Source organism: Pteropus alecto, unplaced genomic scaffold (genome assembly GCF_000325575.1).
Source record: "Pteropus alecto unplaced genomic scaffold, ASM32557v1 scaffold61, whole genome shotgun sequence".
NCBI classification, from domain to species: Eukaryota; Metazoa; Chordata; class Mammalia; order Chiroptera; family Pteropodidae; genus Pteropus; species Pteropus alecto.
The window spans coordinates 11,226,009-11,240,092 of NW_006434835.1; the positions used below are offsets into that span (position 1 = coordinate 11,226,009).

General features: G+C 36.9%; 1 protein-coding gene across 1 annotated transcript in view; it reads right to left on the bottom strand.

Moving 5' to 3' along the window:
- LAPTM4A (lysosomal protein transmembrane 4 alpha) overlaps positions 1-14,071 on the bottom strand; it is a 15,989-nt gene extending 1,918 nt beyond the window's left edge. The window contains exons 1-5 of the mRNA XM_006910256.3: positions 13,757-14,071; positions 6,356-6,476; positions 3,179-3,255; positions 2,955-3,077; positions 336-431 (exon numbers count right to left, since the gene is read on the bottom strand). Of these exons, the coding sequence (XP_006910318.1) occupies positions 336-431; positions 2,955-3,077; positions 3,179-3,255; positions 6,356-6,476; positions 13,757-13,867 (528 nt within the window). The 5' untranslated portion in view covers positions 13,868-14,071. The remainder of the gene's footprint in view (positions 1-335; positions 432-2,954; positions 3,078-3,178; positions 3,256-6,355; positions 6,477-13,756) is intronic.
- Between the last annotated feature and the right edge of the window lie 13 nt (positions 14,072-14,084).

Below are 14,084 nucleotides of genomic sequence, written 5' to 3' on the forward strand. Positions count from 1 at the left end.
ATTATCATATTACAGAGAAACAAGTTGAGGTTTCATTTCAGGCCTGATAACCATGTGCTACAGAAGAAATTCTGTTTCTGAACCTTGGGAATTTTAACAGATTTTAAATCCAAATCATGAACCACTTCTCAAAACATGATAATCCTTGCACTTAGGAAGGATTCCAACCACTTTCTGGAAACAAGAAAGAGGATATTCCCTAGAATTTCTCCCTGCTATGGTGTCAGAATCAGCACTGTCACTTACTGTGCACTCTAGGGAGATAGGGAACATGAAGGTTTAGAAGGACAGTGCCACAGTCTAACCGGCCCCTCAAATATTTAGTAGCAACTTACCTTAAAAATGATGAATAAGGCAAAGAACACAAGAACAATGAACAGGAGGCAGCTGGAGTCCAATGCCAGGAGGTCATCTTTATAGGGAAAATCAGGCTATAAAAAAAAAAAAGGAATGAAAAGGCAGAGCAGAGAGGATTAAGGCACTGAAAGTATTCCATATGATACTGCAATGATGGATACATATCATGGTACACTTGGCCAAATCCACAGAATGCACAATACTGAGAGTGAACCCTAACGCAAACTATGGACTATGGATGATGATGATGATGTGTCAGTGCAAGTTCACAATTGTAACAAACATACCACTGTGGTCTGAGATGCGGATAGTGGGGGAGGTTCTGAGGGTGAAAGGGATTTTAGGGAACTCTCTGTATTTTCCATTCAATTTTGCTGTGAATCTAAAATTGCTCTAAAATATAGAAAGTTTATTAATTGAATACATATAGCCACAGCACTTGCACTTTGTGATAACCTAGAGAGTGTGTTAAGAATACAAACAAAAGGCACCAAAGCCAGAACTGATCTTTCTAATATGTATTTTAAGCCTTATCAACATTAATGCATACTACTTACTGATCACTTAAAATACATTTGTTTGAATATCCAGAATACTCCTAAGAGTCTAAACTGAGCTCATCTTCTCTTTACTTTTCACTATTTTATATCTTTCTGGCCTTTAAAAAAACACTATCTCCTGTACAAGACCCCAAATTTGTCCCTGGGTCACTGAGTCACTAAGTCAGGAGGTGCTGATACTTATCTAAGTTCCATGGGCCATTTAGTTCTACATAAGGAAAACTATTTTCCTAAAAGCCAATCATCTGTCTCAAAGCTTTTTAGAATGGGGCAAAAAGAAGGCATGCTATGTCCCTGGTTACAATGCCAGGCAAGAGTGTATAATTTATTGCAAACATACTATGTTCTACTGAGAAGTATTGGCTATATTTATTCAAATATTTATTTAGCATTTACTGTGTGCAAGGCAATGAGCGAGGTTCAGCAAGAAGGGTATTACATAAGAATAATTTCAGATTTACAAGCTGGCCTTCAGAGAAACTATCTTCCAGGAGAAACCACTGAAGTCTGTAAACTTAGTAGTAATAAATTCATCTTCATGTTTTTCTAAAAAGCTCATCTAATTTTAAACTTATATCTGCTTTTAATAGAAACGTCAACACAAATAATCTCACTTTCATTTAAAAAAAGCACAAAGAAATTCCAAAGGATCAAAAGAAAAGTATCCGCACACCAATCCCAAATCCTAGTAAGTGCTCCCTTGGGACAAAACTGTTAACTTTAAAAGCTTGCATCTATAACTGAAAGGACAAACACACAATGAGACCAGCTCCTGGGGGAATGCTGTAGATTCTATTCAGAAAGATTCCAATTTTTCGCCCAGAGAGGACATGATCACAGAGAACTATGCGTAGGAAGCTGCTGACCAGGCCAACAGGCCCTGCCCCCATGACTTCCCTCCAGTCTCGTCACATGCTGCTCCGTTCCCTTCCCTTACTCTGAGTGCCAGCCACCATGGTCATCTTTTAGTCCCCTGACTGTACTAGGTTCCCTCCTGCCTCAAAAAAGGTGTCCCTTTTACCTGGAACATTTTCTTTCTTACATTCCCTATCTTAATTTCTACCTGGAATTAAATCTCACTTCCCAGCCCAGATCTGATACCTGTGTGATACCCATTCACACAGCAGCCTACACTTCTCCTTCCCAGCCTGCCCTTCTAGTGTGGCTGATAACGTACCAGTGCTAACTACATAAGAACATCATAATTTTAAATCAAAAGTTGTCAATTTTCCGATTCCTTCATTAGAAAGTAGGTTCTACTGCTGTATCCCTAGGATCCAGCAGAGTGCCTTGCACATAAGGAGCAATCGACACGTGTTTTTTGAATGAACAATAAATTCTGTGATATGCAAAATGGATTACACAGGAAATCTGAAAGTTGGGTGAAAATTTCTAAAAGATAGCACTTTTTAAATACACTTTCATGTATCTGGACCCTACCCCTCTCCTTCCAGACCTTACTCCAGCCCAGAGAATTCCATGCCCCGCCATCATACAGCTTTTAATCTAAGCTCCTCATCTACCGCTGTCCAGCGACAGTGCTAGTTCATTATCAGATAACATCTCCGTGTCTTAACTCCCCAAATACATGGTTTGCTCCTTGAAGAGAGGAAAGTTATCTTTATATCTACACCATTCACCCACAGTTTGCCTATAACGGAGTGAAGAATATAGTAGACACTCAAATATATGCTACTGATGCCTTCAAAGACAAAAGCTAAAACTTTAATGAGTGCCAAATACAGTCAAATCATTACACTTTTAGTATACTCAAAACAAAAGTTGAACTACTCCTTAAATTCCATAATATCCATCTTTAGGAACTTTTTTAAATATTGGATTATCCAAATGGTATGGTAAGAAGACATTCTATTTTCATCTTACTGGTTTCAACATGGTAGTAATGATATTACTTTAGAACAATTTAAAAAATAAATAGGGTAGGTTAAAACAAAAATACCTAAAGCTGACTCAGAATTTCAATTTAAATATTTTACTTAAAATGGAAAAAAATAGTTTGATAGCATAAACACTTACTAATTGATCCAGATATTCTTTGATTCTTGGCAAATAAGTGAGAGAACTGATAGCAACCAGGCAACTGAGAACGAAGTCAAAAAGGCGGTAACAGAAGAATGGAATAAGCCAACCCACTTGATACTGCAGGAAAAAACAACACCATGTCACATCACATCCATGGAATTACGAAGTACTACTCAGTAAAGATCGAACTCCAAAAGTCGAAAACATAGGATACTTACAGAAATTGCTCCATATACCAGCATTGAACTGATTATAAACATAAGAACAGAGACGGCAAAAAGAACGCAGGCATTATCTAAGAGAAAAAAAAACACACACACACAAATCTGGTTAAGCTACGTATATAAAAACAACAAAACTCTTCATGACAAAATAGTTTTTTAAAGCTAGCTTCAAAACATCTAAGTATTTTCAAGATTGGCTATGAAAAAAATCTAAAGCCAAGGGGTAAAAAGAAAAATCTGCCTCAACATTAAGTAAAGCAGCTTAAGAAATTCACGCCTTCATTTCTCTTGTTACACAGCTATGACTCACTGACGCTTGTTTAGTATGGCACATGAACCAGGTACTCTGCTAGGGAGACAGATCCCTGCCCAGAGTCTAAGAGTCTGAAGATGTGCAAATAGATCATTAAAATCCAATGTGGCAAGTGCTACAACAGAAGCAGAAACAATGAGCTTGGCCTGGAGAATCAGGAAAAAAACCAGAAAAGAAAGAACACAAGTTGGGTCTTATGAGATGAGCAGGGTTCATCTGGAGGGAAAGGCTAGTATTTACTAGTAAACACAGAATGCCATAGATGTCCCCTCTTGCCTTAGATAAAATTGATAATCTGAAATTCAAGGTTCCCCATGAATTCCCTCTCCCCCATCCCAACGGCCAAACTCACTGCTCTGCATTCCTTCACCTTGGCTTCTCCGCTGTACACAGATCTATTTTCTTCTTTGTTCTTCAACTCATTCTCAGAGGTTATTCCATTTCTCTATTTTAATCCATGTTCCCTAATTTTCTCACAAAACACACAAGTCATCTCAAACAATATTAAACCACACTTGACTAGCTGAGATTCTTAGCACAACTCTGAAGTTGATTCTGAGACTCCAGATCGATATTAAGAACGTGAAGGGCACTAGTAATAATGAATGATTAGAATAATTGCTGAAAATTCACACTATTGGATAAATGTTATATATCATCTTGTCACTTAGCAGTACAAACATCATCAATATTTGGCACTCAATTAAGAATAGCCTTCTTTAACTTTTCCTAGAGGATACAGGATAGCTAAATATTAAGGACTTAAAAGGAGTTCCCCCTTGCAGCATACAAAATGGCACGTAGGAAAAATTTCAGTAAAAAAATTAAACAAGATAGGTACTATCAAACTTGGAAGAAAACTTTATAACTCAAACAATTAGATTTTAAGAATCTGCTATAGAAGACTACACACGTTTCTATTTCTTAAAATATTGAAATAATTAAAGTGAAGTTCAAGGTCTTCTACTGGAGCAAGAAATAGCAAAATGGGGAGAAATCAGATGGCAGGTGGGAAATATATACAATACCTGGAACAACAAATACTCCAGTATTTGTGAATCAATAAGGCAAACAAAATACGAAGGCTAGATGCCCAGATATGAACCTCAGGTTTCCGCCCACCAACACTCAGAAGCACCCTGTAAGGGGTCTCCAAGTGCTCACCCATTCCCAAGCTGAGTATAAATAAGGGTAAATTCACATTTGAAAAACAGCTTGCATATGTTACAAAAGTATTTCACATATATTGAGTGTCATATCCTGTTTAGCTGATTAAAAATAACTAATCACAAACCTCATTCTTTAAATTAGGCCGAAGAAATTAACTTGCCATTTTAACACTGGGTCTGTGGGAAAGTCAAATTTCAACTTCCAAAAAAATACAAACAACTACATGACCAAGAACTAGGTATTTTTTATATTCTCTCGACAAGTGCTTTTGTAGAGTTACAATCAACAAAAATTGATAATGACTCCAATTAATTCTCTTGAAGCAATCACAATACTCATGCAACATGCAATAAACTTGTGACTTCATCCCTGTTGCTCCAGCCAAGGCCTAGAGCCAGCTGTACAGATCTACAAGAATCTCAATAATCCTAAATATTTCTCTATACCTCAATTTTAAGAGAAACAAATATGACAAGGGAAAATGCTGACATTAGCAGGTTCAATAATATTTTATACCCTAAGGTAAAATTTTATAAATACCAAAACAGTCATTAGAAACTAAAGTTTTATTCATTGTTCTATTTTAGTTTTTAAATAAAAACAAACTAGTCAGAAAAAAAAAAATGCCAGAAGGAATGTTTCTAATATGTTCTTGGTATTTCTTCTATCACATTTGACAACAAAATTAAAGTATTATACTGTCTTTGAAAAGAAAAGAGGCTCATTAAAAAGAGCACTTTAGAAAACACAGTATAAACAATTGTTAGTGTTTTCATATAATTAATGACAGATGGCCACAAAACTCCACCTGGCTCCTAGAAACAGAGAAGTCTTGTGGACAATGAACCATCTGAATTAACAATCAAGTTTTTTGTAAAACAACTTTATAAATGGATCACAGCAGGTCATAAATGAAATGAAGCACAGAATTCTATATGAATCTAAAAATAAAATCCTATAATATTATAAACATAATATATACATGTGAACTTGAAACATTATTTTAAAGCAAAATTTTTAATAAATAAATATATAAATTGTCCACACTGCAAAGTCTGAGGTATAATTTTCCGTTTAGATAATAAATTTCTAACATAATTTATAATAATGTAAAACTTTCACTAGAATTTTTCTGCACCTGCATGTTAGAGGAAGATAAATAATAAAAATACTCCTATTAGGGAATAAATAGGTTTAAAAAGGCAATTTCCATGAATGTCCTAGGGTTACTCTATTTTTGACTCTAATGTCAAGTATTTTATCATCTAAACAAGAGAAACACATTTAGAATTGTGGCCCTGAGCAAAAGATATCACCAAATATTCAAATAATCCATTTTGTATTTTACTGTACGTCTACTTGTTCCATGAGCACGTCTCCCATTCTCTACCACACCTGTCAGCTGACCCTCGAAGGCCCACAGTCCTGTTGTGATTCCTTCTTCCCCTCTTATCTCCACAGTACCCAACAGGAGTCAAAGAACACAATACCAATTTCTCAAAAGTCTTCTAGTCATCCATTACATTTTCTGGCTAGAAATGCTCAATTATAATCCTGAGTAGCTTTGAAAAACGCACAAAAACACTTATCTATCTCAGCAAGTAGAATAACTTAAACATAATTTAATTAATCCTCTTCTAAAGAACAAGTGTGTATAGATTAGGAGATATTTTCAACTAAAAACATACCAGCCATTCTCTCAGACGAATAGTAATTGCCAATGACTTCATACTGAATGTTGACGGCAGGCACTGAGTTTGGATGTGTTACCTCCACAGTCAGCAAAATTGCCATCAACAGGTTTACCACCTGTGAAAGATAATATTTTATCAATTATATTATTAATCAGGAAGCAGTCTTCAGCAATCTTTAGATGTCTTCCCATATTTAAAACTTTTACTTGAAAAAAAGACATAAAATAGACTATCTGTGTAATAAAATACACAATACCACTATAAATATTTTATAAAGTATAAACATAATCCTTTCATAGAAAAGATGATTAATTCAATACAATAAAACAGCGCAACATTTAAACATAAGGGATCATTACAAAATGTTCATGTTCAGAGTCACATATTTATATTCCAAACTCAGAATTTCTGGGTTAGAAGAAGCTAGTTCATTCGATATTCTTATCCATCAGATAAAATATCCGTTGGATAAACATATAATGATCCATCACATAAACCCAAAACTCCTCCACAGTATTTCCTACCCAGAGATACAGAACTATTTCCTCTTGACTAAATACTTGAAAGACTAGAATACTTTAAAGACTTTCCCAGATTTTGACTGTGTCACTTGACTTTCACCTACTGGTCTTAACTGTACTTTTGAGATAATCTGCTCACCTTTCTGAGTAACTGCTCCTCCAACGCCTAAGGGCAGCCGACATGTGCCACCAAATACTGTCTTTTCTAGAATAAACATTCAGGTACGTAAACCATCTCTCTCACTGGCACATTGTCTAGTCATCTCATTAGTTCCTCTTCGCTCTCCTCTACACTCAGGCTCCCGTTGGCTGGACATACTATTAAAGTGACTGAGCTAAGACTGGCCTGGAGAAAACATACTGGGATCTCAGTTCCTACAACCTAGCTAACAAATTTCAATTAATGCAGCCTGAAATTGCACTAGATTCGTAAAATTTTTTGAGTGTCACACGAGAGTAACTCCCTGAAGTCCCTAATTCTTTTTCACACTTTATCCTGCTAAGCCACCACCTGTACCAGTACAGTTACAATCAGAGGCCCCAGCATACACCCTCATATTTTTGCAACAGAATTTCATCATACTTTCTTGCCTGTCAAGATTTTTCTAGATCTAGGTTCTGACACCCTACAGATGTCCTATCTTTCTCAGCTTCCCATATTCGAAAATATAATTAGTAATCGGTATGCAATCAATATGTCCTCTAAGTCACTAGCAAGAGAACAGGGTGGACAGCAAAGCTGCCAGAGGCTGTCCATGTCCAGTTATCAACAACCTTTAAATAAAATTCTTTATCTGATGGAGAGGAACATCTTGAGACTCTGTCCAACATCTTGCCTAAATCCCATAACATCTAGTGAACTGTTCTAGTCTAAGAGGGTTGTGACTCCATTTCAAAAGGACATAATAATGCCTCTATTGGTTAGTGAATCCCTGGAGTACCCCAGAAAGCACTACTTCCTTTTAGTGCTCAAAACAGTCCTGTTAATGATTCAAGAAAGAAACCTCACCTAGGACTGGAGTTAGGCTTCCTTATCTAAGTTCACAGAATCTGTTCTCCTCCCCTTTTTGAAAATCTGAACATTTGATATGTTCAAGAGAGGTTGGAGCCTTATCAATAGTATTTTAAACAAAGTCTATTATGTAGCTCTTTCCTGTCCACCCTGAATGATAAATAACACAGTTTATCAGGGCTTAAACTTTCCTAGAGGTGTTTATCAGTTGAAGGCATTAGCCATTCTCTAAGACAAACAACCCAAGTTTTATCTTTAAATAAGGCTGGGTGATCTAAACAATGTCACAATATCAAATTCATAATCAACTAATATGTGACGATATATTATATACCAAGTATATGTATACATATTACTTCACTTATGTACTTAAGTGAAATAAATATTACTAAAGCCCATTTGCAGATGGGGAAACTAAGGTTCAGAAAAGCAAAATAACTTGTGTAAGCGGACAAAGGATGGAGCTAGGATATACAGACTTGGCTCTTTTTAAGACATCCTGCTTCTTAGCACTATATGATTACTTATATATCCTTACCTAAGCATCTTCTGTTTTGAGGTCTTTCCAAAAGAAACTATTATCTAAGGCTATAAAATATTTATACTTTACTCTCCAAATAAAGTTTAGTTACATGCCTTTTTCCTTGCACTGCTCTAAGGCAAGGCCTTACAAGGAAAATCATTTTGACTGTCCATTTTCACTGCGATGGGTGTGACCAGTATATGTAATGTACGAGTATGAGTTAACAGGATTACGAGAATTACTGAATAATCATATATATCTACTAAAACGTTATATATTGTTTAAGGAAATAAGCTTGAAATCAATTCGGCAACCTCTTTGCTAAACATAATATGGCCAGAATTAAAAAGCTGTGAACAGAAAAACATTCTCATGTCAAGAAAAATATGCAAACTCAATTATCAAATGAAGGAAATGACAGACCCAAAATAATTTAATTTTCCCTAAACATTTTTATCACATGTAGGATTTATAAAAACCTTTCTTCTCTTCGACAGGTAAGTCAGAATCATCCACTATTATCTTCTAGTATTAGTAATACCTCAAATTTCACTTTGAGTCATATCCCTGAACACTAAACAAATCATAGGTCTAATCAAAAGGACCAAGAAAAGGTAAAATAAATTTCAGTGCTATTCATTAAAAGCTCACACAATTTTACAAATCTGCAGAATTATACTCCATTAAGTCATCATATTTCATTAGAACCTCAACTTACATTTTAAAGTACTAATCTGGAAAACCTATACTTGAAATCTTAAAAGATTCACTACTGTACTATATTTGAGCTTGTGTTCAAATATAGGCCCTGTGCTATGCACTTTTGATTACAGTTGATATTTCTAATAAGTTCCATGTAGCATTTTTCAAAAAAACACATAAAATTAACCATAGTCTTACAATATAAAATTTCTCTGAAAATAGCAACTATGTAAAATTCCAGAATAATTTATTCTCAATTCATTTTTCCTTTTATTGTACTTAAGAAAGCTAAAAATGTATTTAAAATACTAATTAACGAAACATAGAAATAAGGAATAGTGCAAAAAAATACAGCAACTACGTAAATATGTTAACAGCCTGGGCAATGGCCACATCACTCAATGTGGGAATGGTACTGTAAATTTAGTGGGTCAAATTGTATAGTTTATTATTTTTGAAAGTTTTTTCCATACCTTATATTAGTAAACAAACAAAAGCCAGATGTGTTAGATTTCACTTATTACAAAGAAAACAGTATCAGATCCATGGAATCACTCAGCCGTTCTCATTTCATTGCCATGCCCATTCTAGAAGATTCTTTTGTGGACTGGGTTTTGGTTTTTAATTATTACTCTCTAGTTTTCCCACAGCATATTTTGCCCCAATCCAGTATCTGCTGAGACTATAATTAAAAAGATGTGTTTGACTCAGGGCATTCTGATGAGGTTGTCACGGGCAGAGAGGGGGATCCACAGGGAGTCAGTGTACAACTCCAAGTCAGCAACTGTCCTAAGATAAAGATCAAAACCGACTATCTTTAAAATTTTAAGTACAAAACTTGTTATAATAAACGTAAATGGTTTTGTTGTTTGTCCTTACGCAGTTACAAGTGAGTTACTCCCACCTTTTTTGGGGAGGAAACAATTCATTTAACAAATGTCTAATGAATATTTCAAATGTTCAAATTAGTAAGTTAGCTAATATACACATCTTATTGAGTAAGACATACACATCTTATTGAGAAAGACATATCAATTTCCTCCCCCAAGGAGGACATCTTGTGTGGGGAGAAAAATAAAAGATAATTACACTAATGTATAATAAATACTACTTAAATGTACATATAAGAGGTGTGTAAAAACTTTTTCCAGGTACGCAGTGAGGAAACCAGATCCCTCTGGCTGGAAAGCAAGGAAACATTTGATCTAACCATTAAAAAATTAACTAGAACTCGCAAAATGTTAATGGCTAAAGCTGGGTGATGTGTAAATGGGAGATTTTTATGCTATTTTTGTATATTTAAATTTTTCCTTAATAAATTTTTTTTTAAAAGTGACAGGGGGAGACAACATTTCATGGCATATGCAAAGGCACTGAGGCCCAGAACAAACTTTGAAATATAAACAAACTATTCTTATTTAAAGGGGTTAGGGGTGAGGGCTGGAATGCAATATGACCTGAGGAAACCTATCTTCACTCTCCTCCCAGCTACATAACTTTAGATTGTTTATGGTTGGAATGCTCATGAAAAATTAGCCATATAGTAAATCTTTCCAAGACCTAAATTATTTCAAATGCTCAAAATGTGTCCTTGTACAGCATTAACCATGGAGGATACTTCCTACAGAATTTTAAGTCCATTTTCAATCATTCAATTAGCATTACATGGTAAATATACCACATAAGAAATTATTGTTTAAAATCATCTAGCTTCAAATTCCTTAATAAATAACAGTGAAAAAAAATTTTAGGAATATCAGAATTTAAAGCAGAGCTCATTCTGAAATTTCATATATTACTTAACCAAGGTATTAAGTGAGGCATGCGTCATTCAAATCTGAAATGCCAAAGGCTAACACTTCTAGGGCTGGTGCATATAACTGGCTCTAGCTTCTCTATGTCCTACTGTACTATTCAATACCATACAATTAATACTTTAGTATACAGTGTTACACTCTCTTTAACACTAGACGGGTTCACTAGACTGGTAGAAGCAGTTGCTGGAAGGCAATGACAGTGTATCAGATACAAAGTCACTTATAGGGTGTCTGGGCCCCACAGGTGGGAGGGCTGCATCTCCAGGTTCCAAATATATACAGAGGCAATCTAAAGAGAATCATCTTGACAAGGTAGTTGGAGAGGGAAGTAACATTCTACTTCACTCACTCCCATATTATTCCCCAGTCTTTGTAAAGAAGCTTCTAACAACAAAATGCAATTTGGACAAATACACTTTGTTAGTATCAGCAAAACCAATGGCCCTTCCCAGTCTTTCATCTGATTAGAATCTGATACTATGATCATCTTCTCCCTCCTTAACGTACTGTAAGTTTTATCTTCGTATCTGTGCTCCCAAGTTCTTTGTAATACCGTAAGTATCTTAAAAGACAGATGCCATGTTCAAGCCAAGAAACACCTGAGAGCCCCTATGTAGCAGGTTAATAAAAATATAAAAGATGAATGACACATGGTCCCTGAGATTTCTTTTTATATGCCCACCACTGCCTTTTCCATCGTAGATGATCAATAATCTCTTAAATTTAAGATTAATTGATCTAAGCAGCTTATAATGTTCTACTAGCCAGAAAAGTCCAAGCAAAGTAAGAACAGCTATGGCTAAAGCATGGGAAATGGGAGATATGCAGAAATGTTTCCACGTCAAGTGCTTCCAGGGGTGGGGGGAAGACTGTTTTAACATCCTCACTCCTTATTCTGGGGAACAAACACACTTAGTAAAGTCTTTCTCCCTGAATTCTGAGTTTTGCTGTTTATAACTCCCTTTTTCCTGCTATTCCTTTCATTTTTATGAGCTGAGCCCAAAGCATACAAAAAAAATCTGCCTTGGAAAGAAAAACAGCCAATTACATTCAGATGGTTGAAATTGGGATGGTGGTTATTTCTTCTTGAGGAGGAGTTAGAAATCCTTTGTTCTGCGACTTGCGGGAAAGATCTGAGAAGAAACAGGAAGACTGGATTTGCAGGCAAGAGTCCCAAGCTACTAGACTCTCATTGCCAGTTAAGTAGGAGGGAGAAGGTCATCTTCTAGGGGAAGAGGAAGGCAGGGTTGTGTAAGAGGCTTGAGGACTCTAGAGATTTCAATTATTCCTTTAGAACGAAGGCAGAGCTAAAAACAAAAGAAATTCAAGACCCATGCCCTTAACAAAATGGATTAGAAATAAAAGAAAGTTAGAAATATAATACTGCTAATTGCCATTAACTGATTGATGTCCAATATTATGAATCAATTAAAATATAGAACGAAAGGGAGTCTTTTCCAGGATATGTGATATACTGATAAGATGATGTTTCTGAATATAAATACAGGAAATATTAAACCTAGAAACAAGCAAATAAGCCTACACATTCAAGTTTTGTTGTTTTTAATGTACACTAATGAAGCATGGCTGTAAAAAACAGGGTGGCTGGGAATAATGCAGAGGTCAGGTAGTCTCCTGGGGGTGGGCCATGAAACACTATCTGAAGATGATTCTCATCTGGTGTTTGTCCAAATGGTTAATGATTTCAAGGCACTGGGTAGGGAAGTAAAGAGAACTGAGAAAGGCAAAAAGAATATGTGATAAAATAAATGTGATAAAGCTCTTCCCTTTTTCACCTAAGTTATCAGAACTGCACAGTAACACTAATGCCACAATTTCCCTCACCGCCACCAAAAAAATTCAGTCATTAGCAAAAGTAGCCAAGTCGACAATATAAGAAGTTTGTCAAAAGTTATCATAACCTAAAACTACCTAAACAGAACCACATATCTAGAAGTCACAAATTAGCTTCAAAGTGTACGGATACTGGAGATAATGGTAGTGAACCGTCGATGAATAACTGCCAATTTGGTTATGACAGAATGACATAGGTCTTGAAATCCAGGGAATGCTAGCGTACGTGGCCAGAAGAAGGGGAAAAAAGGAACGGGTCTGACATGAAAGACGTCTAATGTGCAGGCAGTAGCTGCATCAGGAATAAGCACATCGAGCGTAAATCCTGACAAATGGTATTGCCTCCAAGAGGATGTCTACACTCACAAGAGGGGCCTTCCTGCCTACATCATAAACACATTGTAACAAACAAAGTCCAGGAACCACACAAACTGCGTTGCAAAGTGGACCTTTTGCTTTCCCTTCGGGAAAGATTATGTTTAAACTAGGCTACATTTATCAAGGTCCGTTCCTAATTGTTTCGTTACACAAAAAAAAAAACTCCAGGGAGCAGGAAAGCCGGGGTGGGGGATAAAATCTTTCAGATCACATTAAGTACAAAAAAGAGCCTAAACCTGGTAATTTCCAGAACTCTCCACCAAAACCTAACACCCTCATCCTCCACGCCCGCCCACTACGCCTCAGCTTTCCCAACCCCATTCCCACCTACCCTTTTCTCTTAATTCTTGCCAAGGAACCATCTCCCCATTCCCATCCACCCGCACTTCGAGTCCTGGACAGTCTCCTCCCTCAAAGTTAGAGCACCCTAAAAAGAAGTTCTCCTACGCCTTCCCGCCCCACCCAACACCCCGTTTTCAGTCCCACCCCTGCCAGTGAACACTCCCTTTCAGACTGGGCTCCCTCACCTCCTGCTCATGCGCATTTTCCCTAGGGCCCTACCCTCCTGCCCCGCCGGCCCGCCCTTACCATGTACCAGGTCCCCAAGATAATCGTCCCGGTGCGGACATGGCAACAGCCGCAGCACCGGGTGCTGTAGAACCGGTCGCTGCGGCTCCGCTTGAAAGTCATGGACACCATTGGGAATCTCGCGGGCCTTATTCTTGGCCGGGACCCTCACAAAAGCTTTTCGCCCCGCGGTTGAACTCAGATAGCTCTGTCACTGTGTCCAAAACCAAACGACGAGTCTTCAAGCCCGCCCCGGCCCGAGCCTCAGCCAGCTTCTTGGCACCTGCGCACTAAACGCCGAGTTCCGCTCTCGCGGGACCTCGGTTTCCCTCTTTCTCCACCTTCCCTG